General features: G+C 48.5%; 1 protein-coding gene across 2 annotated transcripts in view; it reads right to left on the bottom strand.

Annotated features, from left to right (window-relative positions):
• The window catches only part of Tmem273 (transmembrane protein 273), a 32492-nt gene extending 5391 nt beyond the window's left edge, over positions 1–27101 (bottom strand). For both annotated transcript variants that reach the window (XM_087588901.1, NM_001134605.3), the window contains 4 exon segments: positions 27018–27101; positions 7245–7301; positions 5577–5708; positions 4166–4196 (listed from right to left, as the gene is read on the bottom strand). In XM_087588901.1, the coding sequence (XP_087445027.1) occupies positions 4166–4196; positions 5577–5708; positions 7245–7301; positions 27018–27063 (266 nt within the window). In that variant the 5' untranslated portion in view covers positions 27064–27101.
• Positions 27102–27995: the final 894 nt, after the last annotated feature.

The raw sequence follows: 27995 nt of genomic DNA, 5'->3' as shown, positions 1-27995 counted from the left end.
AAGGAAATCTGAGGGAAAGGGTTCGTGGTAGCTCAGGATGAGAGCAGTACAAAGTAAACCTGACATACTGTGTGTTTGTGTGTCTGTGTGTCTGTGTGTGTGCATGCATGCATGCATGCATACATGAATGGGTGCATGTGTGTCTGTGTATATGTATGTGTCTGTGTCTGTGTGTCTGTCTGTGTCTATGTGTCTGAGTCTGTATGTCTGTATATATGTGTGTGTCTGTGTACCTGTGTCTGTGTGTCTATATGTATATATGTGTCTGTATCTGTGTGTGTCTGTGTATATGTGTGTATATCTGTGTGTGCATGTGTGTCTGTGTATATGTCTGTGTCTGTGTGTATATGTGTGTTTGTGCATTCTCTGTGTGTATATCTATGCATGTCTGTGCATTTTATGTGTGTATGTGTGCTTGTATGTCTCTATTTATGTGCCTGTGTTTGCATGTGTGTATATATGTATATATGTATGTATGTGCATGTGTGTGTATGTGTCTGTGTTTGCATGTGTGTATATATGTATATATGAGTGTGTATATGTGCATGTGTGTATGCATGTGTGTGCATGTATCTGTGTGTTTGTAAGTATGTATATGTGTTTAGTATGAAATGTGCTCCAGGACAGTAGAGTGTCATCACAGGACCCACTTGTCATAAAGAAATACCTTGCACTGACTTAACTTGAGATATTTCAAATAACAAAGAATTTTGAGAGTGATAGATTAAAAGGCATTGAAGTCTCGAATAATAATAATAAACAAAAACTAAAAATTAGAGAAGATAAAAACTAAAAAATAGAGAAGCACCTACCCCCCCCCAAAAAAAAGAATGACCACTGTTAGACAAAGAAGAGGTATCAGGATTGTCCATGTCGTGGTATTTTAAGGTATTTAAGGTTTGTAACTACCAAATGGCAACAGTTGACTCACAAATGAGTTAGAAATAGTTGAGAAGTCAGTGGGTGAGGCATCGTTGAGGGTCAGGGTACAGTCACGAAGCATCAGTCTTCAGAGTATTTGCTTTTGACAGAGAGCATCAGGCTCTCTACAGTGCAGCAAGCAAGCGCAGGGTTCCCTAGCCAAGCTATCACAGGAAACATCACCAACAGAAAGACCGCTGGGAGTCAGGTATGCACCTCCTGGTGCAGGATGATGCCTACACAACACAGGCAGTGTTCTGTCTCTCCTCCTGTATTCCTGACCCCTCCTCCCAATGAAAGAATGGAAGAAAGAATTAAAAATGGGACATTGCACAATTTTCAGCTTAGGTAGTGTCTTAGGGGTTTCGTTCTGTGAACAGACACCATGACCAAGGCAACTCTTACAAAAAACATTTAATTGGGGCTGGCTTACAGGTTCAGAGATTCAGTCTATTATCATCATGGCTGGAAGTATGGCAGCATCCAGGCAGGTACGGTGCTGGAAGAGCTGAGAGTGCTACCGCTTGTTCCAAAGGCAGCAGACTGGCTCTCATGTGGTTAGGAGGAGGGTCTCATTGCCCATCCCCTACCATGAGACACTTTCTCTAACAAGGCCACACCTACTCCAACAAAGCCATACCTAATAGTGCCACTCCCTGGGCCACCTCAGGTAGTTTAAAATGAATAATTCAGGGTTGGGGGGTAGGGAGAAGTATGGAGATCATACATGTTTTGTTAGCAACTTTTCAGTTTTTCTGTGGATTTCAAGATTGTTTTTTTCTCAAACAGAAAGAGGACAAGAGAGGAGATGAGACATGATTCCAGACCTAGAGCCATCCCAGTCAGTTGGACCTTGCTATAGCATGTGGGTAAACCAGAGAAGGGCAAGTTCAACCAGGACCTGGAGATTCTGCCCCTCAGAGTCTGCTTCCAATAAGCGGGCTTTCCCACTCGCAGACCCCCACGAAGCAGAATGAGAGCCAGACAGCCGCCCACACTGAAGTTGGCTGTCAGAGTGGTGGCTTGTTTTTATTAAATGGACTGCGTCAGCTGACTGATCGTCCACTATCAAAAAGAAAGTTGTGAAAGAACTGGACTCTCCCTGTCTTACAGCCCAGTTTTCTCAACTTTAATTGTGCAAAAGACCACACTTCGGCTTTTAGTGTGGCCAAAGGATCATCCCTGGAGAATTTCCCATAGTCCTTAAGGAATGTTGTCCAAGAGAGCTCTCTAGCTAGTGCCAGCATTCCTATCGTGGCAAGCAGAAGAGTCACGGCTGCCACTAGGGCAGTGCCAGCTTTCCTTCCTGTTAGGGAGGATGCTGAAAACACGCCTGGTAACAGAGGGGGATGCTGGGAATAAAGCAGACCAGAAGATGAGGCTGGGCTGGCAATGTGGGTCGGGGGTGGCTCTTGTGCTCAGCCGCTTCCTGGGACCTCAAATTGTCTGGGATCCCTGACTTCATCTAGTGTTAATCTGGGAAACTTGACCACCTCCCTCTGCTGCAGTGGCTCCGTCCTCTTCTTCTACTGCCCATGGCTGTTGCTTTTGAGGGTTCATTGTCTCCTCTAGCTCCCATGCCTCAAAGAATCTAGGACCTTCCTGCTTTGGTGTTCTCTCTGCAGCCTCATGGCTGTGATTCAGAGGTTGTTCCGGGAGAGTCTGAGCACTGAAGGGGCACGCAGCGGGATCCCATCTGCACAGCCCTTCTCCTAGCTCCTGAGGAGGATGTGACCAGCCCACTGCCCCGCTCCCTCCCTGTGTCCTTGGTGTTGTACAGGAAGTTTCAGGACACAGTTCAGAATATCATTCAGTTGTTCCAAGTTTCTCAAACCCCAGGGAGTTGAATCCTCTTCTCTCTTCATCAGCTTCCCTCCCGACACCATAGGGAGAGACATCTGTCCTCATATGGCTCCCACAGTAGCCTATGTCCACTGGAGTCCTCCCTTCCCAAGGCTACTGTGCTTGTGTGGGTTCCTCTTGGATTTCTACCTGCGCTCTGATGCAATCTATTTCTCACTGAGTGTGCCCCTCGGCACCTCCAAGGTACCACAGGGTCCCACAGGTCTTTCCTGTCTCACCACTCTCAGATGACTGTCACCTGTGTCCCCTGTAGTTGGACAGAGCTTGCCTTTCCTCTCTTGCCACCCAGTACCTGTCTCATGGCCTCACGTCCATCCATTTCATTCATTCGTTTGTTCATTTGTTCGTTCGTTCGTTCACTCTATTCCATGCACTGGGCTGCCTGCCAGGGCCACAGAGACAAAAAGAAAGACCTGCCTCCAAGGAGGTCACATTTTAAGGTGGGAAATGAACAACAAAACAACAACAGAAAATCCAAAGAATTTAACGACGTGAGATACAACTGTGGAAAGGAGCTATGGAGAAAAACTAAAGCCAGGGCTTTGGGAGACAGCGCAGTCAGAAAAGTTCTTACAGCAAGAATGAAGAGCTGGGCTTGATCCCCAGGACCCTGGCAAAAGTCAGATGTGTGTCTGTAACCCAGCCCCGGGAAAGGAGCAGCACGGGACCCCTGCACCTTGCTGTCAGCCAGCCTAACCAAACCAGCAAGTTCTGGGTTCAGTAAGAGACCTTGTCTCAAAAAATAAGGTCACGAATGATTAAAGAAGACACGCAACCTGCTTCAGGTATCCACATGGGTACACGTGCATGGGCACAAGGCTGGGACACACAACACATCCCTGTGCACACGTGGACAGGAAAGAGAAGGACAGGTGGGTCTCTCCTATTAAAACAAAGCAGGCAGCACTGAGGCAGGGCTGTAAAGGAGGTGAAACTCGAGGCTTGCAACCATCTGAGCAGAGAACCCCTCTGTGTGAGAAAATGGTGAGTGCAAAGGTCCCAGGGCAGGCTGGCCAAAGGCTTGGGCTCCACAGGTAAAGCAAAGCTGCCAGATGCTAGCAGGAAAATTTAGTCTGAGACAAACCCTGGTCATGGAGGAGGTGCGGATTTTATTCTAAGTGTAAAACGTGCATGTTCTAAGTATCAGGGAGAGACTAATCCTAGGTATGCAAAGATAAGTCTGAGGCTTTTGGCTACTGGACCCTGTGGCTGCTGCCCTCATGACCCCACCAGCACTGGTCCAAAGAGAGGAAGAGTAGGAGACAGAACCTGTTGGGGGCCATTTCAGACCTCTAGAGAGCCAATAGCTGTGACCCAATAGCTGAGGTGGGGGTACTGGGTAGGGGGTGGTACCCCACTGTCCAATCTGTAATGACCTTACCTGAGGCTTTTCTCCTTCAACAAGATGGCGCCTAAACAGAGAAAGCAGAGTGTTAGCGGGAAAGGCCTGTGACTCCTTTGCCCAGCTGGCTGATCTGAAGGTTCAATGCCAGCAGGGTGGAGGAGCTCTATAGTGTATCACCCGTTGGGAAGTGGCTCGATGTGCTTGACTGGCACACACATGCAACTGAGTGTTCCCATGACCATGACCCATAACCCCTCTGCTTGCAGCCTGAATCTCCCAAAAGGGCTGAAGTTCTCAGGAGAATGGAGCTTGGGCACTGTGGGATAGGAAGTCAGTTTCTTGACTCTTACTGGTCAGAAAACCAAATCAAAGACAGACATGTGCTTGTGACCAGTAGTGTCCATTTCCAGAAGCCCCCTCAAGGCCTACACTATCTTTAATGGGTCATGTTTTCTAAGAGGAGAGAGGCTCCTTCCTCCTTGTCTTCAGAACTCCCCCACAGAAAATGTCACCATCACCATCTTGATTCTCTCCGAGACTGCTTTGTGGATGTCTTCCAGAGAGAGGGGTGCAAGCCCATGTCACGTTTTGCTACATGACTCACGGAGAAACCACTCAGGCCCTGCAGGGAAGCCCTCCCCAACACACCACAGGCTGTGAACTGCCTCGATACTGTTCACCAAGGCACATGAGCCGAGCCACATCTGGATCATATGCAACCACTTCGCCCTGCTGTGGGTATGACTTGCCCATCAACCAGCTGAGCTCAGGACCTCAGGGTCCCCTGGGGTCAATGCTATCTGGTCGTATTCATGGGACAAGAAAACAGAGGTCTCATTTTGAAACTGACTTCAGATCTTCCCATCTTTCTCCAGAGAGCTTAATTCTCAGGAATACCAAAAGTGCCTGAATACAGAAGTGCACAGTGACAGAAATAGGCAGGAGGCACAGGGAGAAGATGGCTGCAGAGACGCCCCATTGGTTCTCTGTGGAAGTTCCTGGACTGTGGGCTTGTGGGTTTGCTCTGTCTTTTGCCACAGTGTCCCTTAATATCTCCCATTAGGTGGCCTCACAGGACACCATTTGCTATAGCTTGGGTCTAGAATGTTCTCCAAAGCCCATATGTTAAAGGTTTATCCCATAGCTCATCGTGTTTGGGACCTATCTTAGGCCTTGGGGCATGTCCTTGTGGGGATTGTAGAGCCCCAGATTCTTCTCTCTGAGAAGAACCAGCTTCTTCCTCCACACCCATGGCTTATTATATCAGTCCCAAACCAAGATCAATATAGCATGGACCAAAATTTCAACACTGTGAGTCCTACTCCCTTTCCTCTCTTTAAGTTGATTGCCTCCGGTGTTTTGTCACAGCAACACAAAAGGCCAACAGGCAGAGACAACGCTTTCTTCTGCAGAGCAGGGCAGGCTCTGTTTGTCGTGGCTCCCTTACCCTGGGGTGTGTTCTTCAGGTCTGTAGAGTCATTATCAGACAAGTGTCTCCGGATCATGCAAATCTTCAGGGCAAGGAAACCGGCAGATAGGGCTACTCCTAATGCCGTACCGATAACAACGTACTTGAAATCTGAAGCACAGGGAAGAATTGAACTCAGAAGTTAGCTGTCAGCCTCCAGGAACCTTCCAGTTCTACATGAAGTTCAGGGCCATGATCCTGGAGTTAAACATCCCACATGGCAACCTTCTGTGCTTCCCATTCTCCACTCCCAACTCCTCCCCAAACCCTAGAGGCCCACCCTGCAGTCATGTTCCCCAGGACTGGCCACCCGAGCTCTGGTGATAGGCAGCTTACTCATCTGGCTTCCTGACCTCCTCTCTTGCTTGTCCCTTAATCTATTCAATGGCTCATCTATCAAGGATTTGAAAGTTGTCAATACACAGCAAAGCTAAAAGCTAACAGTGAAGGACCTGCTCTCTCTTCAAGGAGCTTTGAGTCTGTTGAGAAGGGCAGGTAAAGAGCTCACCACTATCTCTGTCACATGGCAAGTGGTCTGGACTGGTGTGGCAGTCCACGGGCCCAGAGCTTCCTTAGAGGATTATTCCCTGCTAGTAAAGCAGGCCTTAGTACAAGGAGGAGCAGGCAGTATGGGAGGGGACAGGTGAATATAGATAAGGGCGGGTCTACATTTAGCCTTGCTGCTGATCTGTCACTGGGAAGCAAAATGCAGGGGTGCTAGTCTGTTTCTTCCTCACTGATGGGGTGCCGGGTTCATGGAACATCAACATGCCACTCAGGGAAGGCAAAATACAGCCTATGATGGGGTGCCATCCCGTGTTTCTCCGAATGAGAAATGAGGGGCACTGGGACGGTGGCTGTAGTTCTCAACCTCCTGGATGTTGCCGGAAACATCGAGGAGTTGAGAGTGGGCCTTCAGGCCAATAATGAGCCCAGGGTTGGGGTGGAGAGGGTTCAGTTTAGCTCAGAGTGAGTGCCAGGAGTGTGAAGGGGCCTTGTGTAGGAGTCTTAGGCCTGACTCTGTAGGATGAAGGCCTTCTGTGTAGCAGTCCTTGATAAAGGAAACAGTCTTTGCTTGTCCAAACTGCTTTATTTGTGGAGGATGAGAATGCATACTACCTACTCAGGGTAGACCAGAGATTAAATACGTTTTCCAGGAAGGGATGCCTACAAAGGGATGCTTATTGGCTGAACACTCAGGGATGGAGGACTCTAGGCTCTATGCTATGTGATGGGTTGTCTTGGTCTTCTTAGTTGGGTGTCACAGTCACATGCTCTAGGTCAAGAGCTAGCCCGAACCCCTGTCATTATCAGTTATGACTTTTTTTGGGGTTCTGAGTGACCTTACCAGTTCTTCTGTCTGGTGGCATGGTCCACTACCCCATAGATGAGGATCAGGGAGGATGGCAGAACTTGCTGTCAAAAGCCCGTAAATATAGGATAAGGCATTGGGGGAGCTAGATTAGAGACAGACAGCACACAGAGGTGCCTCCATGGCTTGTATCCCCCAGAATAAAGGTATTTTGACCACTCATTGGACCTGTAGACAAGCTGTGTGCTGGCTAACAAGAACACACACCAGCATGTATTGGAATTCTTCGCAAGGTATCACTCCAACTCTGTACACAGAACAAGGAGGTTACCTACCGATCTCAGTCCCAGCAGACTTGCCTGTTGCCAGCACTTGAGCTCTCCCAGTGCCTGCTAAGAAAGAATCCCAAGCCTTGTTAGAAACCACAGCCAGGGCAGGGGGCGCTTCTCAGCGGTAAGAGAACTTGCTGCACGAGCATAAAAGCCCGAGTTCAGTCCCCAGCACCTGCATTGTAAAAGGGAGGAGAGGGGCCTGGTCACACACATGCCTGTCACTGCAGGACAGAGACAGAGACAGGATGGAGATATACACAATAAAAATAACAAAAAGAAGCCCAATGCTTGTCGGGCTGAGTTCCAGGGGGGCATCATTGGCCAAACCTTCTTCCCTTTGACCACCACTCTCAAGAACTCAGTGTCTTTCTGACTGTCACAGAGTCTCAGGGCCTTGCTAAAGTGCTCAATTTTTCCTTAAAGCCCAGCCAAGGTACAAGATCCTGTTGGGCTCAGCACCTTATTCCTGATCAGTTTCTAAGACCCTGTGTTATCCCAGCCTGCATCCGGTTCACTGTTACCAGACATCTACATTGGGCCACTCCCTTGGTCTAGCCTCTCCTACTACTCTCTCTGCCCTTTTCTGGTCTTGGGTCTACGCCATCTTTCCCTGACTCTCCACACGTAGGTATGCTGTCCCTTTTGGAACCTCAACAGCCCTGTGGTTCTCCGACTTAACTGACCAACTCAATATTAACATTTACACATTGCTCCTGGGCCTCAGCTGCCATGATGGTAGCTTCTCGACCAGCTTTTAGCCACCGAATGTGTCTTTGTGATCTCTCCAATGGCTGCACGGGAGTGTCTAGTACTTGACACAGTACCTGACAGATACGAAGTCTCAATGGATGTCAGATGGATGGATGAATGAATGAATGAATGAATGAATGAATGATGGAGGCTGTAAGCAAGGCCAGCATGCAGGGATGCCTCATGGTTTGGGCCAGGCATTTAAGCTCTGAAACAGAGACCCCACTCACTAGTACACTGGTGGCTCTACAGACAGGCTGCATAGACTGTGGGCCTTAGTCTGAGACAGATGTTATGTACAGTCCAGATGGTCATATATTTAATATAACATTCACTCTGCGACACGGGTCCTGTGGTCATCACTATTTGATGAATGAGAAAGCAGAGATATTGAGAAATTAATAATGTGCCCAAAGATCGAGCCAAGTAGAAGGTGGCAGGGCTGGGAGCCAAGAAGCCATATACCATACCTGTGGGAAATACAGCCCAAGACTCCCCAAAGTTCCAAACCCTACACACACCTTCTCTCCTACACATGTACACCTAGACATCCAAAATATTTACAGCAATAGCCAATAATAAGGTAGAATGATTATGACATATATTATAAAAGGTTATTTAGAATGTATGAAGTGACTCTTGCTCTGTTGCTCTTAACTTCCTGCCCCCATTCTCCTCCCTCCTCTCTCTCCACCTGCTCATGGCCGGGTCCCTACTTCCCCTCCCCATGCTCTGAATAAACTATTCTATACTAAAAGAAAAGAAAAGAAAAAAATGTATGAAGTGTTTATTTCAGGAAATTCCCATTAAGTTTTTCAGATCATAATAGACTGCAGTTGGCTGAAAGTCTAGAGAATAAAAGTAGCAACAGTAGGGACTTAGACCCGCACGCCCACTCGGGCCAGTGACCAACTTAATCTCAGCCTCCTCTCATGCACCTCAGTGGATCTTCCATGGGAGAGAACAGGTGGCTGGGCCCTTCCCACTGAGCTCTCAGGAGGCTGCCTCCTGAGCCCTGACCCCCTAGGGTGAAAGGGAGTGAGGCTCTGCTTGCCGAATGAGCAAAGAGTTTTTCCATTCACCCATGACCACTGACCACCCTCAGTGACACTCAGCACACCCTCAGTGTTCAGCTAGCACTACACAAAGGACAGAGACAGGTTGACTCCATGACAGGCTTCAGCTTGGCAGCTCAAGGACTAGGCCTAAACCTCTGTTTCTAAGAACTGGGCAAGCCCAGGCAAGCCCAGCAAGTTCAGGCCTCAGAAGCAAGAATTCCCAACCCCCAGGGACCAGCGATGGTTCTGGAATGTCTCTAGAGATAGAGCCAAGATTAAGATAGAGGTCTGTGGGACTGTGAAAGGCACCCTGGTTTCCAGTCGAGGACACTTGAGCCCCTGAAGGAGGGTAGGAGTTTCACCTGACTACCGGGAAACCAGGCCAGTCATAGCTGCAGCCCTCCATAGATTTGTGGCCATCAGTCACATAAGGATAACGCTCCATACCCCTCTACAGGTAGAGGATGTGACCACAAGTGATGTAGTCTGAAGACAGATCTCCATTATAATGAGGTACCTAAAGGCCTGGAGGCTTAGCCAAGGACTTTCCCTTCCCAGCCTCTCCTCCCTGCAAAAGGTATTTAATCTCAGGCCCACTCTGAGAAGGGAGGTATAGTTTTACTCATCCACTTTCTGCCATGACAATAAATGTCTTGAAACCATGAACTGCCTCTTTTCATCGGAATCCACTATGGGGAGCCATAGAGAAGGCCTTCACCTACAGAGCCATCTAATCTCCTAAAGAAAGCCTCCTTGCACTCCTAGCAGCGACAGCCAAGCTCAAGCCTACTGTAGTCAAGCCAAAGACAGGACCAGGCAGGACCAACCAAAGCTCCCCCTCTTCCCCACCTCAGCCTCGGGCCTGCCCAAGAGCCTGAGAACCAGGCTGCCTCCCCTCCTTGCAAGCCCAGGGACCCCCGAGCCAACTCTGGCTGTGTCCTGTGCCACAGACTGTGCTTCCCCACCCGTGGAGCGGTGTCCAGAGGCTTCCCCACAGCACAACACCTGTCCGGTAAGCACAGTCAACTTCCAACATCCTGCTTCCCTGAGTGTCCTGAGCCCTATGGTGGAGCAGACATGGGGCCCCACCATTAATCCTACAGAGTTCACCTACCCCTCCCCAGAATACCCCTAATATGCTTTAAGTCAGGTCTATGAGCTCACTTTGGGGTCTCTCCATCTTTATAGATGGTAGACCCCAGCATGCTGGACCTCAGCAGAATAAAATGTTCTTTGAGTTTACATACTATTTGGGTCCCGGGTATCATTCTTCAGCAAATCGTGGACTCTTACAGGTCAGCTGGTTTCTATGTTTGGTGGGGAGTGGAGTCATTGTAACAGTTCAGGATTTATTTTTACAGACTGGTTTCACTTCTAATTGTGTGTATACACAGGTGTCTTCATGCATGTGTAAGTCCACATGACTAAGGAGACTAGTAGAAATATCAGTCCTCCTGGAGTTATGAGTACAGGCAGCTATAAGCTGCCTGGATTTGGTGCCGAGAACTAAATTTAGGTCCTCTAGCAGAGCAACAAGTGATGTTAGCCACTGATCATTTATCTCCTCAGCCCCTAGTTTGGAAGTTTTATCTGAGACACTTGACAAGCAAGTGAATCCTGGAGATTCTGAAGCAAATCTCACAGCCTTGTTTGGACTACAGTTCCTTTTGGAAACATACAGATATCTCTTTCCTACAGAAATCTACCCACACAATGTGCACCTGTTCACATGCGTGCGTGTGTGTGTGTATATACACACACACACACACACACACACACACACACAATGACCTTGATTTTCTCTATTGGATGAAACCCCCAATAAGCTCCATTGCACTGACATTTCTTTACATTAAGCCTGCTGCTGCAGCTACACTGAACCACTTGTGGACCTGGGAAAGACCCAGAACTGCACCCACGGGCTACGGGTGAGAGCAGGATTTCTGGCTGACATTCCAACCTCAGAAATGTGTCCCATTCTCCCCTTGGACCAAACTCTTTGCTGACAGATACACCTCTTTCTGTTTGTAGTGGACAGAAGGCAGGGACCATGAACGGCATCCTCTAGGGAGGCCAGGTCCCTAGGGGTCAGCCTGCTTTTAACCCCCAATCATCAACTTCCCAGGTCTCCTCTTTGGGTCCTCGGCTTGGTGAGCGTTGCTCTTAATGGGAACATTTGTTATGAACACAGATGGCACTGACAGGGAAATGAGGACACAGATGAGAAAGCCAGAGGCCTGTATGCAGAGCCAGGAGCAAAACCCGGCAACCCAGAGGCTGTCACTGCAGCTCAGACCACTGGGGAAGAGGGAAGAGAGCATGGAAGGAAGCTCTAACCAACGTCAGAGCCCCAAGCCCTGCCCAGGCCTCCCCAGGTCCCGCCCTAGTTAACAATACGACCCAGGTTCATGTTTTCCTGAACACTGGGATCCTTCTTCTGGGTCCCAAGGCTGGGACTCCTGCCTTGTGGTCAGCTCAGCCTTTGCAGGTCCCTGAGACACCACCCTCTCTGTACTGTGCTTGGATCCCCGCTAAGCCTTGAGGCATTCCAGTAATCTCTGAATCTTCCAGTTTAGGAGATTTCCTTCCTTCCCGCTGAGGGAATTATCTTATGGAGACAAACCTAGTCAGTGGGTGGAGCTGTGCACTAGAGCAATAATTCCTGCTAGCCAGCCCTCTGGCCACTCGGCGGCAGCCTTTCCCCTCCTCAGGGAGAAAAATCCTCCCTATCCGCCCTAGCTCCTCTGCTCTCACTATCTCACTGGGAGGTCTAGCCCTGCTCTCTAATGAGCCCCTGGGTAAGGATCCATCCAGCAGGCGACCTGCCTCCTGCTAGGGTCACGAGCTGGGGGAGTCCCTCTTGGGCTGTAGAGAGCCTCACCAATCCCCCAGCTCTGCAAAGGCTGGAGGATGGATAGCCCTAGCAGGGCTTGTCTGCCAACAGAGTCATGGAACTGCAGGATGCCTTGCCCTGCACTGGGATGTGTGAGACCCCAGGAGGAAGTTCGAGCAAACCCAGCAGGAGCTTCCGCCCACAAGTTTTGTAGGAGTTCTTGTAATGAGACAGAGCAAAGTACTGGAACCGGCTCTTAAGAGCCTGTGCAGTCCGGACCTGGATGGATATATCATGGCTGCTGTCCCTGAGGCAAATGTCACCTGCTACCTCTAACCCCATGATCCTGGCTGCAACATGCAGGCATGTGCACATGCACATGCATGTGCACGTGTGTGTGCATGCATGCGTGCATGTGCACAGATGTGCACTGTCCCTCATCCCTGTCCCTGATGAGCTGGGTGATGAGGTTGAGCATAACTTCAGCTGCTGCCTTCTAGATGGACTTCCTAAGACCTTGGCACTTTCCGGAGAAGGAGCCCACATAGCCTTCAAGTGTGGATAGGTGGCGTCCTATACACAGGAGCTCTCTTTCAGAGGAACGTACATCAAGGCACTCAATTGTCTCTCCACACCCCATTTGGGTTTAAAGCAGCTTCAGACAAATTTGATGAGGACACAAACACAGCAACCTCTCTGTGCCTCTGCAGCCTGTGGCCCGCTCTGCAGATGGCTCCTGTAAGAGTTTATGGCTCTTGAACTACAGGTGTAGGTAACTAGGGGTAGAGGACTTACTCAACGTGCATGAAGACCAAGTTCTTTGCTGGAACTGAAAAGGGGGGAAAGACAAGAGTAAAGGCCCTATCAAGTAGCCGAGCCTCCCTTCCAGCGGAAGAAGGCAGGGCCACCTCAGGAGAGCCAAGAAGACTGAGCCCACGGCACAGTTTGGACTTGCCCATCTCTGTTGGAATCTGACCCGCAAAAAGCCCATCCCTGGCATCCAGGCCTCTTTGTGCTGTCCACCTGTTGGGTCCACTCGCACTGGGGGCTAACATTCTCTGCCACCTTATTTGGGCAGAATCAGGGTGTGTGATTCCCAGTTGTGGGCTAGTCGGCATGTGTCTTTCTATAAGTATCTGGACTAAAAATAGGGGTGGCCGCCCTAAATGTTTGTCAACCGATGCCTGCCCACACTCATCTTGGTACTTAAACATTGAGGGGTGGGCGGTAGGCCCTAACTTTAGATCTCAGGAATTCTGACATTCCCAGCTAAAGGAAAAAGGCTTCCAATGTCACGAGCAGCATCCACCCTGTCATTAAAGGGTACACACACGAACAGCAGCAGGGTAACCCGAAGTGCCCAGAGATCATGAATTGCCAAAGAGTGACCAAGAGGGCCGGAGTGAGTGTTTGCCACTTGATCCTTTGTAGCATCTTGAGGTTCCTCTGGGGAACCACTTCAGGTGATTCTTGTTGGAGAAGGCTGGCTCCAGGATGGCCTTGAGAACCAACCAGACTGATCACTGACTGAGGGGAGAGTCCTGACACAGGATCATAGAAAACTCAGGCTGTCGAGTGAGGTGGAGAACATGGGATGAGGTGAAGAACTTTAGGGTAGCTGCAGGCAAACCCAGTGAGAGCAAGGAAACAGAGCAAGTCATGATACCCTGATCCGATGTTTCTCGTCACCTCGAAGAATTAGCGCAAAAGCCACCTCCAGAGTCCTCTGGAAAATTCCCATTGGCTCCAGTGGTCCAAGATCACTTCTGATCCCTCCCCAAACCTCCTTCTCCCCTTGTGTCTTGCTCTGTGGCACAGAGGTACCCATAATACTAGTAGAACTCACCCCCCCCCCCCGCCCGGGGCCAGGCTGATGTCTGAGAACCCTTGCAACTTGGACTCCTATCCTGGTTGGTGGAGAGTCTCAGTAGAAGGCAGAGTCTTGGGATGTCTGACCAATCAGTCCAAAGCAACTCAGCGTGGACCCAGAAGTAGCTCAAAGCCTTGAAGTGATAAGATCAAGTTGATAAAAAGTCAAGCAGGGTTCAACTACAGAGACAAATGTGTGATAACATTGCACACGTGACCCTGAGCCCGTGAAGGGCTACTGAGAGCACCGCCATCTTCTACAATGAACTGTGAGCCCCCAGGAGTCTGGGCTGTGCTGGGGCACGGATGGAACTATGCGGCCGTAGAAAGAACCACTGAGAGGACCCTGGACGTGCAAAATCAAAGAGGCAGTGCAGCCGGGCTTCCCGATACTGTTCGATCCTAAGCCTGGCTCTTTTCCTGGGAGATGGGGGGACTAAAACTCTGGGATGTAAAAAGCGCTCACTAGAGACACAGCTTCCTCCCTCGTTGACCTCGAGGTAAATGCTGCTCTATTCTTTAGATCTGCCCTGTTTGAGTGGTATGAGTGTGGCAGCTCCTTCCCTTCTTGGATGTTCATGAGTAGGTGGGCATCTAAGAAAGCCAGGAAGAGCAGCCCTATCTCTTTCAGCCCCCACGGGCTGTTTGAACTGACCCTGATAATGGCCTGTGTCTGCCATTATGTCATATGCCTCAGCCTTTGTCTCGGTGGAACACTGGGGACAGACTCTCTGGCCTTGGTTTCATGGTCTTTTTACTCCCACTGTCTGCATGGCTTCCAGGGAGGTCTAGAAACTTCTGTGACTTGCAGAAACCTCAGGTGCACTATCGTAAGCCCCCAAACCACCGGAAACAGCTTTCCCCAGGTTATCTTCCTTCTCTCTCATCATGGCCTGATCTTAGCAGCCACATTATCAGTAAACAGGATGTTCCCTACATCCTCCCACAGCTCTTTGTGCCCCAGTCTTTGTCTGAAAGAACCTAGTCAGAGATAGAACTGTATGGGCCAGAACAAGAAAAAAAAAAAAAAAACACAGTCGAGAAGAGAAAAGTCAGGCAAGAGGACTCCAGACAGCCAGGGCACGATGGCTGCCCGCTAGTGCCCAGGGAGCATTACCCATCAAGGATGCATAGCCATCTCTTAATCCATACACCTAGCCAAGCCCTTGGCCTTGACATCCTGGAAGATGGGCAGTGAGTGGGTATTGCTATCTACTGGAACTTTCTGCCCATACATTCACTCCACAGTGATTGGCCAGCAAAGATGACCAAGGGGATACTCAACCCTCCCTGGAGTGCTGGTAAACTTCTCCAAGTGTACAATTTACTGAGAGATAGGATGTCTAATGAGAGCCAGTGTAGAGGGATTGGGGGGTGGTGAGGACAGAGCAGGAGGCAAGTATGGGGTCTAGGTGGGCCTGAAAAGGGGCTGAGAATACAAGAACCAAAGAGGAAGTTCAACAGGGTAGAGCTGGCAGAGCCCTGTCACAGAGGCTGTAGAGAGTGTCCTCAAACAAGTATGGGGACAGTCAAATAGGTCGCCTTGATGGTCCTTATTGCCAAAGTCCCCAAAGCAGTCCTTGGGACTGAAGGGCATGGTCTTATCCACGTTTTGTCCAGCTGGAACACAGCAGCCCTGGACAGGAGTGAAAAGCAGGAAGCCATAGAAGCCTCATCAGACTGAGGAGGAGGCCGGGGAGGCCAAGAAACATGAGCGAGTGCCTCCACTTTCCAGAAATAGCGCCGTAATTAAGAGGGAATGATAAGAGTGGGTGACCTGACAGCATCAAAACCCGGGCCCATGATGTTTTCCCAAGCACTCTTCACTAATTAATTCTTAAAGATTCACACACTAGGATCCAAACACTTAGCTTCCAGAAGCCAAAGCAATCAATACCTTCTCAGACTAATGGATGGGTTGGTGGTGGGACTGCCTTGGGTCTGAAGGGGCACCCCAAGCTTGAGAATGTTTGCGAGGAGCTCTGGCTGGGGGTGGGGATCTGGGTTCCTTCTTACCAGGAAGTGAAGACAAACATCAAGCCATGTCTGGCAAGGAAGTGGCTACAAGCCTTGGGGAGATAGATACTGGAAGATGAGGAGCCTTGTGGATGTTAGCAAGGTAAGCAATGTCCTCCAAGAAATTCTAGCCCCCACCAGGTCCACTCACACTAGGGGAAGTTTGTTGCCTCTCCATGCCCATTAGTGAGTACCTGAAAGTGTCCCATCCCTGTGACCTAAGTACAGTAACATAGGTCGTGGAGAGTAATCCACAGAAATAGAAAGGTACACGGAGGATCCTGGGAACCAGGAGTTCCCATTCTGTCACCTCTCACTCTCTCAGTGACTTTGAGCTGAGTCTGGTGGTGTGCTTAGCTCAGTGTCGCTGGCCGAGGGTGGCTGTGTGCATCCCCGGGATGTGTGTGCCCAGAGTGAGAGGCAGGCAACAGCTGTCTGTACATGTGAACATCTGCTGTGGGAGACGTGGGGGCTCTCGAGGGAGCGCTCAGACCAGGAAGGGCAGTCCTCCCAGCAAGGGCAACGGTGACCAATCTCTAAAAAGAAAGATGTCTGCAGCCCCTTCTAGGAGCTTCAGCTCAGAGCAGGCCTGCCGTTGAGAGTGAAGCTCAACCCAGAGCTGCCTTTCCCAGGCTGTCTTGGAAGTGAGCAGGGAGGCAGGCTCAGTGCAGAATAACTAATTAATGATGGTAAAGTATCAGGGAAGGGGGAAGCGCTGTATAACCGCTAAGTGGTAGGGTTATTATTATTCATGCAATATTCATAGTGTGCTCTTCAGCCTTGGGAAGCTTTGCTTAGCGTCCTGAGGGACCCGCTGAGGGAAGCAACATGCCCAGACAACAGAGCCGTGGGATGACAGCTGGCTCGGCCCACGCGAAGGGGCCATGACACTGCAGAGAAAGCAGCAGCAAGCAGCTCACATCGGAGTCCCAGGGTGAGGACACCAGCTAGCCGCCTGCCTCTGTTGACCAAGAGAGGCCGTTGAGAGGAGCCTTCTATGCACTTGAGCATCTTCCTCCAGCTGGCTTTTAATAGGCTGCTCCTGACGTCTGCAGAGCCCGGGGTGTGTCACATATTTAAACATTTAAGCTTTAAGTCAAGCTGTTCCTGCCGCACCCTACCCCTCACCTCAGAAGCCCACTGTCCCCTTCTGCTCTAACCAGTACAGCCATCATGGACAAAGACAGAAGAAGCCAGGCTTGGTTCTAGATGCTTGAAGACCCCAGGCTCAGGACTGGGGCCTACTGCTGGCAGATCTCTCATAGAATCTCTTACCCAAGCTTTGACTTTCCCCTAGACTTCTGGCTGGTGCCAACCATGTTCCATGCCCATCATGTGGGGAGAAGGGGGTCTCTCCTCTGGTTTTCTGGTACCTGAAAATTAAAGCAATCTCCCCTCCCTCTTCTTTCTCTCCCTCTCTCCAGGGTAACCACTATGCTGAGGTATCATGTCTTAACACAAGCCTTTGCTCTCATCTGGGGCCTCCCCTCTGGGGCCTCCCAAGCTCACACATGCTCTTCCCCACAACTGAGTGCCGACCTAATTATTGAACTTGGCAAATTTTTTCTGGGCAAAATTAAGAAAAGAAAGCACATGTGCAGTGTGTGTGTGTGTGTGTGTGTGTGTGAGTGTGTGTGTGTGTGTGTGTGTGTCTGTGTCTGTGTGTCTGTGTGTGTTTGTGTCTGTGTGTGTTTGTGTCTGTGTGTGTGTCTGTGTGTTTGTCTGTGTGTGTATATGTCTATGTGTGTGTGTGTGTGTGTGTGTGTATTTGTGTGTGTTCATGCATGCATGTATGTATGTTTGTTCACAGGAGCTGATGGCATGGAACAGAGTCCTCCCTGGGTGACTATGATCCCAAGAAGTGACACAAACTGTTCATGCTCATATGCCTATATATGAGTAATTTTTGAACCTGGCTTAGCCTGGCTCTGTGAACATCTCATACCAGCATAGGGAGTGGATCATCACTAAGAGTTGACCTGTCTTCAGGAGTCGTGGCTCAGTGGTCAGAGCTTGTCAGTCCAATCTCTGTTGTCCAATGCCCCAAGGCAGCTTGGAACTCTTCGCTGAGTCTCTCCAGAGCCCTTCCTAGCCTTTCCACACAACGCTGTGCCTGTACTGCCCAACATTCTCTTTCAACGGGGCTAGAACTAGACTGACCATCAGCTGCAACAGAAGTTCTGCCCAGTCACACACTCACTCTTGGCCTACACACTACTTTCCATGGGAAAGCTTAAATGAGGAGCTCAGTTGGGCCTTCAGAGGCCATCCTTGGCCCTGCTGGCTCTGACCAATTCTACCCAGTCTTGGGAGGACACAGCTGGACTCGAGGCACGAGCAAACCCAGTTTTCCTTGCTGAGAACCACTGGCCAGTATCTAATGGAATCAAATTTAAAATAAAATGATCAGTTGAAGCACTTCTGACAGATAAATGAGGGTCTGGATGTGAGATTAGAAGAAGCACAGACAGTTTAATTTGAGAGCTGGTGAGAAAGCTGATTGTTCTGTTCAGCTTGCTTATGTCCCTCGGACATTTTTCACCCTGTGGGGACAATTCTTCCCCTTCAGGATTCTCTGGGATAGAGGGTGACTATCTGACAGATATTTGGTAGCACCAACCCCTGCAGGAGAGCATTACTTCAAGTCAGCCATCCTCTAAGGACACTCTTCTGAGGCTGGGGGAATGGAATGCGCTTACTTATTCCTGGTCCTCTCACTAAACATAGCTAAAATCTCTGTAACCATATTTTAAACCCAATGTTAGTAGAACCTCAAAGGTAGAGAGAGAAGGCAGGCTGCTCAGGGACTCCAAGATGCTGGGAATAATGAGAAAGTGGATCCCAGAGAAGGCTAACAGAAGATGGAAGATCTATCCTGAAGGGGGAGGCACTCCTGTGGGTTGGGGGCCCAGACTGACGAAAAAGGAGAGGAGGAGGAGGAGGGGAGGGGAGGGGAGGGAGGGAGAGGAGGGGGAGAGGGGGAAGAGGGGAAGAGGGGGGAGGAGGAAGTAGAGGAAGAAGGAGAAGGAGAAGGGGAAGGAGAAGGAGAAGGGGAAGGAGAAGGAGAAGGAGAAGGAGAAGGGGAAGGGGAAGGAGAAGGAGAAGGAGAAGGAGAAGGGGAAGGGGAAGGAGAAGGGGAAGGGGAAGGAGAAGGGGAAGGGGAAGGAGAAGGGGAAGGAGAAGGGGAAGGGGAAGGGGAAGGAGAAGGGGAAGGGGAAGGAGGAGAAGGAGAAGGGGAAGGAGAAGGGGAAGGGGAAGGGGAAGGGGAAGGAGAAGGAGAAGGGGAAGGGAAAGGGGAAGGAGAAGGAGAAGGGGAAGGGGAAGGAGAAGGAGAAGGGGAAGGGGAAGGAGAAGGAGAAGGAGGAGAAGGAGAAGGGGAAGGAGAAGGGGAAGGAGAAGGGGAAGGAGAAGGAGAAGGCGAAGGAGAAGGGGAAGGGGAAGGGGAAGGAGAAGGAGAAGGAGAAGGGGAAGGGGAAGGGGAAGGAAAATAAAGGGTCATGTCAGATGGGAGGAGGTATATCTCAGCTGCTTGATCAACCTGGTCCCACCATCATGAACTGTGCCATGCTTTACCTTCCATGAAAGACAGGATCCTAGCAAATCATAAGCCATAATAAGTCCTCTCTCTCCTAAGTTGCTTTGTGTGGGCATTAGGTCACAGTATCAAGGAAAGTAAACGATGCACACGGTGGTCCAGAAAGCACATGCATGGGAATTCCAAGCAAAGCCAGTTCTCAGCCAGGCATGGTGGCATATTCCTGTAACTCCAGCTTCCACCCTAAGAGGGGAGAACATCAAGTTTCAGGCTAGCTTGTATCATAAGATTGAGGACAACCTGGGCTATATACTAAGACAGTGTATGGAAGGAAGGAAGGAGGGAGGGAGGAAGGGAGGGGGAGAACTGGGCAGAAACTAAGAAGAGGAGGACAGTGGGACATTTCCCAAAGAAAAGGCTAATAAAACATGGATAGAAAGGAATTCTCAAATAAATAAGAAATTTATTAACTGAACGAAAATTGCCTGCACTAAAATATGTGTACAATAGCTAACACTGCCCTGGGAGAAAGAATCACATCACTAAACTCATGGAAAAGAAAAGCTTTAGTCCGTAATCTAAGATACTCATTTCAAGAAACTTAAAGACTAATAGCTAAATATGCTTTTAAAAAAAAAAGTAGAAGAAGTGGAGTCAGAAACCAGTTGAATTGTAAACAGAAAACAACATTGAAAAAAATCAATGAAAGGAAGAATTGTTTCTTTGAAAATTCGATCCAATTGAAAAAAATCCTGACAAGCTTGACAAAGAAACTTAAAAACTGCAGTTACCAATGTGAGGGATAAATCACAACTGTCACTCCGGAGCCGGAGGCACCATAAACGATGTGGAGAGTCATAATTGACAAAGACAATAATTAATAACACCAAGAAGAAAATGTTATAAAAATGCTCTCAATATAAACATTTGCGAGTCTAGAAAAACAATTGGAAAACTCACAAAGCACCCACATTCACTCACCATGAACTATATATCCCAAATAAGCTTGAGATTAATTAAGGAAATCGAAGTTATTTTGTAAAGCTCCCTTAAAGGGACATGTAGCTGCATACTGTATCAGGGGATAAATTCAGCAAGAATTTAAAGGATTGTCAGCAATGCTATGCCATTTCCTCCAAAATGGAACAAACAGGAATGCCTCCATGCATATCTTGACGTCAGTATCACCCTAAATCCAGAAAAGGCAACACACCACCACCACAGAAAAACTCCTGAGTATGGCTACCAAAAGTCCTGCCAATTAACAAGGATTCAGTCACATGTACAAATTAAACAGCATGGGTAAGTGGAGTTTTCCAGGACATAGGCAGCCAGTGCCCCCTGCCATACCAACAGCTCCAGAAATAAGTCACATGACCATATAAGCAATGCAGTAAACACATCTGACCACATTCTGTGATACTATTCTCATCTGTGACAAAATGTCTCTTAAAACCAGAGATGGAGGGAAACTCCTTTGCTGTCGCAGAGACCATCTGTAAACTTATTTTCAGCTGACATTACTCTTAATCAGTAGTTCTTAACCAGTGGGTAACAATTCCTTTGGGGTCATAACTCAGGTATCCTGCATATCAGATATTAACATTATGATTCATAACAGTAACAAAATCACAGTTATGAAGTAGCAATGGTTGGGGTCAATACAATTTTATGGTTGGGGTCAATACAGCATGAAGTGCATGGGTCACAGCATTGGGAAGATTGAGATCACTGGTCTTAATGATAAGAAACAAGGATCAAGAACAAAATGGGGTGGAGGAGGAGGATCAGCTATCTTTACTTCTTTTCTGTTCAGCATTAGCTGTCCTTGCTAGGCCAACAAGACAAGAATGGAGAATAAATGCAACATTGCTGAAAATGGGGACAGGAATCCTGGCCTCATTTGCATATACTAGGATGATCTGAGAAAAGTCATCAAACAGCATCTCTAGAGTAAGTGTGTTCAACAAGGTAGTGGGACTCAGATTCACAGATAGAAACCAGAAGGGCTTCTTGAGATTCAGCTATGCAGAGGAGGAAAGACTTGAAGGATAATACAATTTGTAATCATTCAGAAACATGGAAATGTAAGTCCAATACATACACAGCCATGTCCCCAAATGCTACTGTTCTGAGGAGAGAAGTCAAGAAGAGTATTAGTCAGCAGAAACAAGCTGAGTTCCTAGAAGATACATTCGGACATTGAATGATACATTGTCCTACCCGCCACCTGTGCTACCCCTTTAGGTGAACCGTACCAAAAGACCCAGTAAGTTTGTCCATGAACATCCAAAGGCTTTTTCCAGATTTACATGGCTAGAATTGATTTATAAAATGTTTGGAAGAGGGAGGATAAGGTAGGAGAGAGTGCTGCACAAACTGGGGACATTCCGTAGCCCGGGACTCAAGACTGCACCTGTGGCAGACAGACAAACATATGTTTCAACAGAAAGGAGAGTCAAGATTGTTTCCACAGCACAGCCATCTTTTGACAAGGCAACAGATTCAGGTCAATGGAAATCAATAGTTTTTCAACCAACTATGCCGAAGCGATCAAAGACCTGTAGGTCAAAGAGCAGTAACAACAAAATACATTAACACAAACAAGATAAAACACCTAGACGTAAATTCTTAACACACACACACACACACACACACACACACACACACACACACACACAAAGCTTGAAATGTATCAGAATTAGCATGCACATCAAAAGCTGGGTACAATTATACATAAAATCCTAGAGCTGGGGTTGTAGAGGCAGGGGGACGCCTGGAGCTCCCCGTAGAGCTTGTCTAGCTGAATCGGTGAGTTTCAGTCCCATGAGAGATCCTATGCCAAAAACTAGGGTGGAAGGTAATACAGGAAGCCACCTGATGTCGGCAGTGGCCTCTACACATTCGTGCACATAACTTGCACACCTGCACATGCGTATACATACATATGGACACATGCATACAAAACACCCACATAACACAAAACAGATCACAGATTTAAATACAGAGAGAGCATGAAACTACACAAGATTTTGGAGAAAAATCTTGAGGATTTAGGCTTGGGGAAAACTTCTCATGCATCCCAAAAGTCTGTCAAAAAGAAAGTAAACCCAGTACATTAAACTTCTCTTGTCCAGAGGACTCCAGTTTGCTTGCAGGAACCTATGTCTTATGGTTTATAACCTTCTGTAACTCTAGCCCCAAGGGATCTGAAACTGCCTTCTGGCCTCTGCAGGCACAAACACACATGTGTCATACACACAGGTAGATACCCACAGATACCCAGTGTTTGGAAGGGAGAGGCAAGTGTACCTCTGTATGAATTGGGGACTATCCTAGTCTATGTGGTGAGTCCCAGGCTAGCCAGGGCTACACAGTGGTTCCCTGTCTCAAAGTTTTTATTTAATTTAATTTAAAACTAACTTTAAAATATTAAAATATTCTTAATAAAATACATTTTGTTAAAAAAATAAATAAATAAAAGCACTGCTCAGCCACAGATCTGACAGACAGCACTCACGCTTTCGGATGATACAAGGTACTCCTGAACAGCATCAGTAAAACCCAGCAACCAACCACAAAGCAAAAACCTGAGGCCACAGAGTAAACCCCGAAGTTAGTCTTCCTGTCCTGCTCTGTGGAGAAGCTGGCCCTGCCAACCAGCTCCTCCCTTCCCACCCACCACTCGCTTGGAGACCCTGGTGGATGGTGTCCTTGTGTCTCCTGATGATCTCGTAGGCAGCAAAGGAGAACCAACAAACTGATTCTTTCTCACATAAGGCTCCTCACCGCGTAACTAAAGCGTTGTCTTGGCAAGAAAGTGGAACAGGGGAAAAGCTGTCAGGAAAGATTCATACAAAGATCTCAGGGACTGAGCGCCAAGGAAGAAAGTGATGACTTTGACTTTGGAAGATAAAAACGAATTTAATTCTCTTTACCCCGGCCTCTGCCATCTTTTCATTATAAATTAAGGCAGGGAAAAAATAAAAGCTTCTCTCTTTCGATAACTCTGGCTCCTTCAGTGAAGGATGCTTTAGGCCCTGGAACATAATTAAAGTGATATTGTATTCCTTTTATTCTCATGATTGTAATAATACACAGAACTCAGCAGATGCTTTCCAACACTGTTAGAACAAAGAGGGAAGGTGGACACGTCTGCTGGGATCCAGGTCCTTGGGAGTGTGTCTCTGAGGAAGAGCTTTCAGAAGAGACGGGCCGTTAGTAAGATGCTGGGGGGGGGGGCGTGTTCTAGGTATCACCAGAGGTTATTCTTAGATCAATATTGTAACACAAATTAAAAGCATTGTCCATCTGGTATTTATGCAGAAGTTTCGATGACCACAGTCCAGGAGCTAGTTCAGAGTTTTATCACAATGTCAACGGTGCGTCAGTCCCACGCACAGGCTCTGCACCTCCATGCATGAAGACCACAGTGCCAGCCACATTGCGTTTTGGAAGAAGAATGGGTCACTTGAGCATAACCATTGGGGAGTATCAGGCAACCCCATAATGAGGATTTCTGTGACAGGGCAGGGCTTGTCAGGAAGCTATGAGCTTAAAAAATGTCTCTGGACTGAGTATGTCCCTGTAGAAGGCTGAAATGGGATGGTAACCTCAGGCAGCCCCTGCCCCAAGGTGCTACCAACTGTCCTATAGTCATGCAAGGGAATCTATTCAGTCTTCATTTTGATCTACATGCTATGTTTGCATGTGCAACATAATGATTCGGCAGACATGTACAATGAACAATGGTCAGATAGGGCAAATGGGCAGTTTCCGTCCCTCGAGCACTTCTCATGTTCCCGTACTGGAAACTCAGCACTCTCCCAGCTGTTCTAAGATATTCCACACATTGCTGCAAAGTACAGTCACCCCTCCACCACCACCACCACCACCACCACCACCACCACCACCACCACCACCACCACCACCACCACCACCCACATGTGCAGAGCCTACTCCCCAGGTCCCCGCTAACCTCACTGCCCACTGTCCTGCCCTTTCTGATTGCTCTGAAAGAGCCTTTCAGGTGTGATATCATGGGTATGAGGTCTCTGTGCCCTGCAGTTTTCGTGTCATGTGATGTCCCTTCTGCTCCAACCACACTGCTGAGCCTGTCTCTCATCCCGGGAAACACACACTGATGCATTAGCGGCTAGAGGAACCTTGATGTTATACAGCCTGGCCACGAGCAGCTCACACGGTAAGGCACACAGAAAGAGATACTGATAAAGAAAAGGGGGTGAACTGTACTCAAAGTCGACCCTTCTGAGTATGTGCATGCTTCTTGTTGTTTGCCTCTTATGTTTGAAGTAGAAATTTGAACGGAGTAGTCTGAAAACCACTGAGGGTGTTTTCGTGGCGACACCCTTTTCCATTCTCATTCTCTTGCTGTTGGCTTTGAATGTACGGCTTTAAAACATCGAAACGCCCCATTTTGAATCTGAGCAACGCCACGTACCTGACCTCTGACCCTCAAGCCCTTTCCATGTTGTAAGCTTCCTGCTCCTTGTCTGTCCAAATACGTGATTGTAAGAACGTCCCCTTTGGGAGCTGGTTTTGGGAGGTGAAGGAGACCCAGGGGACGGTTCTGAGGGGTCAGCTCTCAGGAGGCAGGCTTCAGCACGCTTTTGAGGAGAAGCCTCAGCGAGAGAGGAAGTGGCACTCAGAGTCGGGAAGATTCTAACAGCAACTAGCAGGGTGTACAACTTTACTGAGAAGTGACAGCCACCCATTAGCTATTGTATCAAGTCAGCATGATGAGAATTAAATAGAGTCAGACCCAGAATCAGACCCTGGGTTCAGTCCCCAGCTCCGAAAAAAAGGAAAAAAAAATGTCTCTTAGGCAATGCTCTAGTTTACTTTTCTGTTGTCAAAATGATCGTCATGTTGTCAACTTTTTATCAAGTTGCTTATCGGCCAGCTTCTTCCTCATGCTTGGTCAGCTTTCAGACCAGCTGCTCAAGGGTATCACCACCCACAGTTAGCTGAGACACCCCCCCCCCGTTCACCTCAATCAACCAAGATAATTCTCCATAGGTATGACCACTGGATAATCTGATCTGAGCAGCCCCTTAACTGAAATTCCTCCTGTGCTGAGTAACATCCTGTTAGACGTTTTTGGGAAGCTTTTACTTCCATTATTTTTGTTAGAGTAAATTTTTTGACATGGAATTTCTGGGTCAAAAGTTGTGAACAGCTTCCTTCCCCTACCCTGAAAATAGCCTCTGTGAAGTAGAATCAGTAAGTGCTCCTAATGGCTGGCCCCGGGTGTCCACCACGAGTCAGACACTGCTAAGAGAACAGAATGTGGTAACAGGTTTAATTCTCTCAGTCACCATGGTGGGGAGGTAGGACAGGTCATTAGCCTCTACTGACAGACGAGAAAACTGGCACAGAGAAGGTAAGTGTCTATTTCTCTGTGCTTGCGAAGAACAGAGCACAGAGTAACTTTCTGGAAGCCTCACGGTCCTCACCACGCTCTACCTTTATATGAAAGCATTTAAAAGCCTGGGCCCCAGAGCTTAAAAATGCACTCAGAGGTCGCAGTACCAGGATGTCTTTCCATGAAGCTATGGGGACTGACAGAGCCAAGGCAAACTTTAGCCAGTACTGTGCACCTCGGGAGGGCCAAAATATGCCACATGCTATTGCTTCTCTTCGATTCGTCGATAAATTGCCTGTTCATATGATTTTACTTTATTCTTCGTTTTTAAATTTGACCCCTCCCTCAGATTCCCCAGCCAGAGAGGTCTGTATTTCTGTCAGCCCAAAGCAGAACTTGAGGTTAAAGGCTCTGCTGGCCTCTGGCCGTTTGCCTGGTGAGAACACTGAGCTTGGCTGTCCTGAGCACCTTTAGTCACTGCTGGCTGGTTCCTGTGACCTCCTCACTGCCTTCCAGTTTTGTTCAGTTTCCTGGAAAAGGCATCTTAAGGCATATGGCTGCCACCTTCTTCCAAAGAAGCAACAGCTGACACCCAAGGGGACTTTGTGAAGTAGGCTTTCTCCTCATCACTGCTGTCCGTTTCTCTGTGTGTTTCTAACAATCTCACTGTGCTTCTCTCTAATTTGCCACTCTCCTCCCCTCTGTGCTTCTCTGGCTTTTTATTTCATCCCGGTCTGTGTAACTTACTCACGTTTTTCTCCTTCCTTCCACCTTTCAATGCTTGGCCCAAGCCAAGCAATTAGAAATAAAGATGCTTCTGGTCTGCCCTACTGACCACTCCGTGGCCCACGCCGCACACGGTCAGCACCAGGAGTTGGGGCGGGCAGCACCACCAGCCTATCTCTAGGTAAATTATCTTGATTCGGATCGATTAAGTTTAACTCAATTCTCTCATAAGCCTCTAAGTGAACATTATCTTCCAATTTGTTAGGTCAGAAACTGAAACGCAGTGTGTCAGAAGCATGTTTCAGTTTGTGAGGAATGAAGCCACAGTTGAAGCAGACTTTTCTTTAGCCAAGCCTGAAGCTTTTCCTCTGCACCACCCTCCTCTCCTCTGCCCTCAGCCCAGCATGTGTTGTAAGCAGCATCTGAACTGATACAGGGATAGTGCTCAGTATCCCACCCAAGTCAGCAAGGCCAGCTATCCCGAGGGATGTGTCACAATTCAGAAGGAAGCCTATGGGGGTCCCCTCTGCAGTTTAAGCTCACTGGGCTCCCAGGCTGGCAAAGGATAACACCCACCCCATTTCCACCACCTGCCTTCACTTACCTAATAGGAGGAGGAGGGCTTTCAGTAATGGGACCCCTGAGCTCATAGCGGTGTTCTGTCCTGACTCCTTGAGATGAAACAAGTGAGCTGTATGACCCCAGGCTCCAGGGATGGGAACCAGAACCTCACGTGACTGACAAGGAAGGAAGCTACAGCCACAGCCAAAGTCTGTGGGTTCTTCTTGGCCCTTTGAGGCAGGGGTGAGGGAAGTCTCTGTTATTTGGTCTCTGCCTGGTGGTGAGTAGGAGAAAGTTAGTGTATGCCCAGGAGGGTCTACCACTGAAGGTCACCGTAAGTTCCCCTCCCCATAACACTGACATATCACTTCAGTTTCTTGCTCAAAGACCCCTGCTGGTAGATCTTAAAGGAGGATACTGCTTGGCCTGGTATGTCCAGAAAGCTAGATCCTAGAGTAGCTTCTCAGGCCTGGGGCTGGAACCACCTCCTCTCCCTCCAATTCAGCTCTGTGCTACATCATTGGTTCTACTGAATCTGGGGAGGCCTGATACTCTCTTCTCAGAACAGGCTGATCGCTGCTTTCTTATGCTTCTAGGATCAAATCCAGTCCCTAGGGCATATGAGACAAAGACTGCATCCTTGACTCCTGCTTTTATTCCAGGGATAGCTTATTGAGAAGCCCAGGTTGGACTTAAATTCTCGATCTCCTGCTGAGGCCTTTTCCATGCAGTGATTGCAGATGTATGCAAGCAGGCCCAGATGTGTCAGACACCCACACTCGCGCGGACAAAGATTATAAAACAAGTCATAGGCATTGAAACATGGACGGGTATCAAAATGGTTCTTAAAAGGAACCTATGCTAAAGAAGGATGTGTGTGTCTTACCACATGGCAAACAGCAGGATCTGTTCACGGATAAAACGGCAGGGACCACCTCCACACTTATCCGGCTGTCTGCAATGGTGGCGTGTGAAGGGAAATCCCTGGCCCCATCTTGTGCTGCTATATATTCAAATGCTA

The sequence above is a fragment of the Rattus norvegicus genome, chromosome 16 (genome assembly GCF_021556685.1).
Source record: "Rattus norvegicus strain SHRSP/BbbUtx chromosome 16, alternate assembly SHRSP_T2T, whole genome shotgun sequence".
Taxonomy (NCBI): Eukaryota; Metazoa; Chordata; class Mammalia; order Rodentia; family Muridae; genus Rattus; species Rattus norvegicus.
This window is presented reverse-complemented; position numbering and strand designations above follow the sequence as displayed.